Source organism: Palaemon carinicauda, chromosome 23 (assembly GCF_036898095.1).
Source record: "Palaemon carinicauda isolate YSFRI2023 chromosome 23, ASM3689809v2, whole genome shotgun sequence".
NCBI lineage: Eukaryota > Metazoa > Arthropoda > Malacostraca > Decapoda > Palaemonidae > Palaemon > Palaemon carinicauda.
In genome coordinates, this window is record NC_090747.1 from 21,438,294 (window position 1) to 21,442,920 (window position 4,627).

Here is a 4,627-nt window from a genome sequence, read left to right on the forward strand (position 1 = left end):
GCTGTCCATATGGGCGTCAGCTTTGGTCACCAAGTCCTTTATGGGTAAACTTACGACATCGGGTACGGCAGCGCGTACTGGTTCAGGTAAACGGCATATCCAAAGGGCACTAAGTAGGTTCACCTCAAGAGGAGAGCAGGTTGCAGGCGAGCGATACTGGTCATTTCCCTGAGGGCGAGCGGAGCCCGTTGGTTGTGTAGATTGCTGAAAAAGCTTTACAATACTGGTGGCTGGCGACGGCGAGTACTGCTGCAGAAGGTATGTTTTGAGGGTGGCATACACTATTTTGGTGTGTCCTTGTTCAAAAAGTCAGTCGGATATTTCCGGCGAGGTGTCCTCGGGTATCGCCGCGAGAACATAATCTGCTTTGGCGGTTCAGCGAGTCACGTCCTTGTTGCGGAACTGGACTTCTGCATGCTGAAACCAAGCAAACGCCACTGGGCTGGCGAATGACGAAAGTTTCAATGGGGCAGTGTCCACTTCTGTGGAGTCTGCCATAGTACCAATGATGGTGGGGTGAGAGTGGAAGGCGGGAGGAGCGAGTCGACTTCCGGGGTCAACAATGTGACGAGCCTAGAGAGGCTTTGATTAAGAAGGCAGGATGAAAGCAACTGAGTAACATTATTACAAAACATCCGTTTATATATACATAAACTCCATGCAAAAAGGACATAAAAACATAACAGGCAATTTCATGTTCAACCGACAACCGGTGCTGGTAACAGTCAACTGTGAGAAAAGCAAATATGTTATTTCAGGTCCCTATCAGTGCGAGGGGAGAGGGGAAAAACAAAACATAATATATACAGAAAAAAAAGAAATGTTATTATGTACGATCGTGTAACGCATGTTTGGTAAATAGCTCCCCCCTGAAAATGACATAGTGTAAATATTAAATAAAGTGCACTGATCTTGAGAGGCGAACTGTAGGCGGGTCAAGTGGCACGAGATAAGCATGTTTTAAATGATAAATGGATACCCAGTCTTCTTTGCCACGAATATTTAGTAGGAATGCTTTCAGACCACTTCGAATCACAAGAAAAAGGCCTGTGTAACGGGACGTTAGCGTTGGCTTGGTAGTGTCATTGCGCAGGAAGACGTGCGTTATAGAGTGCAAGTCTGTCGGTATTTGATGCTTCGCTTGGGGCTTGTAAGATTGCCGGCATGGAGTAAATTTTCCCACGAAGTGATGTATGCGCTGGAGATGGTTGGAAGAAGTTGCAGAAGGAAAAAATTCAGCTTGGACGACCAACGACTCCCCATGCACTATTTCAGCTTCTGAGACGTGGAGGGTATCTTTAGGAGTGGTCCTTAGTCCCAGGAGGACCCAGGGAAGCCGAGTAAACCAGTTGGAATCCTTGCAGTGGGACATCAAAGTTGCTTTGAAGGTGGGATAAAAACGTTCAACCATTCCATCGTCAGCGCAGTTGTAGGCAGTAGTCTGATGTAGGGTGAGACCCAGGAGATTAACTAATGATGTCCACAATTGAGAGGTGAAAGTGGTGCCCCTGTCAGAAGTAATAAGCTCAGGGTTACCAGATCTTGCAATCCATCCTGAGAGTAAGACAGATGTACATGAGGCGTACGTTGCAGTTTCCATGGGAATGGCTTAAGGCCAACGAGTGGAGCGGTCGATGTCGGTAAAAAGGTAAAGATGTCATTGTGATGTTGGTAGGGGGCCTACAACGTCGACATGAATGTGGGCAAATCGACACTGAGGTTGAAGAAAGGTGCCCACCTGATTCCGTGTGTCAATGTACTTTGGAAATTTAGGAAGAAGTACAGGCGCTGACCCAATCCTTAGCATCTTTAGAAATGCCGTGCCAAATGAACTTCGTCTTCAGCAGCTGTGCAGTAGAACGGCACGAGCGATGTCAAAGGCCGTGAAGGAAATGAAGCACCTGTCGGAGCATGGGAGCAGGAATCCAAGGTCCCGGTCTACCTGTACAGATGTCACAGAGGAGGGTGTTGTTGAAGACGTCGAGGGGGATGTTTTCGCAATGGAGGGATGTGCAGGATGTCCTAAATGCTTGATACTCTGGATCCTGTCGTTGGTCTTCAGCAAAGGTGTTGTAATCTAATCCCAGGTGAATGGCAGCCAACGTGTTAATTGACAGAGCATTGGCAAAAGGATTCATTTTCCCAGGGGACGTGTTGAAGGGTGCAATTGTATTTAGCCACTGCGGAGAGATATCCGCGTTGACAGGTGAACCAGGCATCAGACTGGCGACTGTATGTGTGCACCAGAGGCATGTTGTCTGTGCGAATGACGAAAGGGTTACCTTCTAAGAAATGGCGAAAGTAACGGATATCCAAGTGCACCACCAGCAATTCGCGATCGAAGGTAGAATAACCCGATTCTATCTTGGACAGTTATCTGCTGAAGAAGGCAGATAGGTGGGGCGAATCGTTGACCACCTGTTTGAGTACCGCACCAATAGCGGCGTCGCTGGTGTTGGTGGAGAAAAGTAGAGGGGCAGGTGGGATAGGAAAATTTAGAGCTGCAGCAATTGATAGGGCCTTTTTTGCATTTCAGAAGGCCGCTGGTTGAAGTGGACCCCACTTCAGGTCTTTTGGATTGCCCTTGAGTGAGGCGTAGAGGGGGAGCAAGAGTGGTGGCAATGGCTGGCAGATACTAGTTGATCATGAACAAGAATTCCTGCAGAGCTTTGACAGTCGGGGCCGTGGCGAAGTTCTGAACAGCTGCTGCCTTCTCAGGGAGGGGATGGACTCCTTGAGAGTGATGCGGTGCCCTAAGATCGACACATCGTTGGCACCAAAGGTACACTTGTCGTACCGGACTACATGACCGTTTTGTTGCAGACGGTCGAGCACGATGCGCAGGTGACGGAGGGGTTCATCTTTTGAGCATACACAGAAGGGGAGGTCCCCTAAGATGCCATCCATGAGAAGTTGAAAAATGGCCCCAGCGTAACGAAGGCCAGATCAGGAGTAATTGAAGGTCTATGTACCAAACGGAGTGCTGATGGCAGTCTTGGGGATGTCTTCTGGGTTCATAGGCACCTGATAATGCCCTTTCAGGAGATCGAGTTTGGAGAAAACCTTCGCTTTGTGCAGGTAGGAGGTCACGTCGGTGATGTTTGGGAGCGTGTAGTGATCCATTTCTGTTTGCATGCTCAGGCACCTGTAATCCCCGCACGGACGGAGGGGGCTGTTTTTCTTCAGAACGATGTGTAAGGGGGATGACCATGGGCTGGAGCCCTTTTGGCAAAGGCCCATTTCCTACATTTCGGCGAATGTCTGTTTGGCGGAGGACAATCGTTACGGTGCCAGACGTCTGAATTTTGCGAAGACTGGGGGTCCCTTCGACTTGATATGGTGAAAAATACCTTGCTTGGCAGGAGCCGTGGGCGTTTAGCGAAGTTCTGGACGAAAAACTTCCGGGTACGACGTGAGGAGTTGGGCATAGGCATATGTGGGTGTGCTGATGTGGAGAGCAAGGTTGGAGGGGGCAGGTTGAAGAGGTGTCTACAAGTGTGAGTCTGCAATGACCAATCGTCCGTGGGCGATATTGACCAGAAGGTGGAAATGAGAGAGGAAATCCGCACCGAGGATTGCCAATGTGACATCAGCAACGAGAAACTTCCAATTAAATTTATTGTTTCCAAACGATACTGTGAGGTTGTCGTAACCGTAGGTAGGTATCGCAAATCAGTTGGCAGCTGCCAGGGGGACGCTGGCAGACGTACACAGACTACACCGTGTCCTGAAGAGTTCCCTTTGCAAAAGAGAACGACAAGCACCCGTGTCTACCAAAAATCGCACGCCCGTTCGTGCATCATGTAAGAAGAAAAGATTAGAAACAAGGGAGGCAACCGCCACGAGTGATGGCCTACTTACACGTTTTTGGGCCACTTACAATCCTCGGCACATTTCTTCGTGGCTGCCCCGAAGCTGTAGTGGTAGTAACAAAAATCAGGCTGATAGGAGGCAGTAAGTGGCAGTAGAAGTCGTTTGTTAAGGTGCGAGCCAGTGGTGGGTGATGAGTGGCTTTGTCGCTGCTCCGGCACGTCATGGGGTAGGCGTGTATGACATACGGCATTCACTTCAGCTTCGGTTGACGTTGAATAGGCGCCCTCTTTGTTAGGATTGGAGGCCTTGATGGAGGTCTTGAAGGTTGTGAAGTGGCTGTCCATAAGGGCAATGGCTTTGGTCATCAAGTCCTTTATAGGTAAACTATCAACATCGGGTATGGCAGGTCGTACAGGCTCGGGTAAACAGAGTATCCAAAGGGCACAAAGTAGGTTCACCTCACGAGGAGAGCCGTCAGTGGCAGGGTGCAGGCGAGCGATATTGGTCATTTCCTTGAGGGCGAGCGAAGCCCTTTGGTCCTCCAATGCTTGTTGAGAGAGCTGAAAAAGCTTTGCTATTCGGGCGGCTGGCGACGGCAAGTACTGCTGCCGAATGTATATTTTGAGGGCATCATACGTTATTTGGGTGTCTCCTTGTTCACTAAGCCTGTTGGGTATTTCAGGGAAGGTGTCCTCGGGTATCGCCGCGAGAACATAATCTGCTTTGGTGGTTGAGAGGCACGCCCTTGATGCGGAACTGGACTTTTGCGCGCTGAAACCATGCAAACGCTCCTCTGCTGGCGAACGACGAATGT

General features: G+C 49.6%; 1 protein-coding gene across 1 annotated transcript; it reads right to left on the reverse strand.

Moving 5' to 3' along the window:
- Window positions 1-375: 375 nt before the first annotated feature.
- Window positions 376-1,600, reverse strand: LOC137617469 (uncharacterized). The gene is made up of 2 exons (XM_068347491.1): window positions 980-1,600; window positions 376-573 (listed from the first exon to the last, which is right to left on the reverse strand). The coding sequence occupies exons 1-2, from the start codon at window positions 1,598-1,600 to the stop codon at window positions 376-378; spliced, it is 819 nt and encodes a 272-aa protein (XP_068203592.1).
- Between the last annotated feature and the right edge of the window lie 3,027 nt (window positions 1,601-4,627).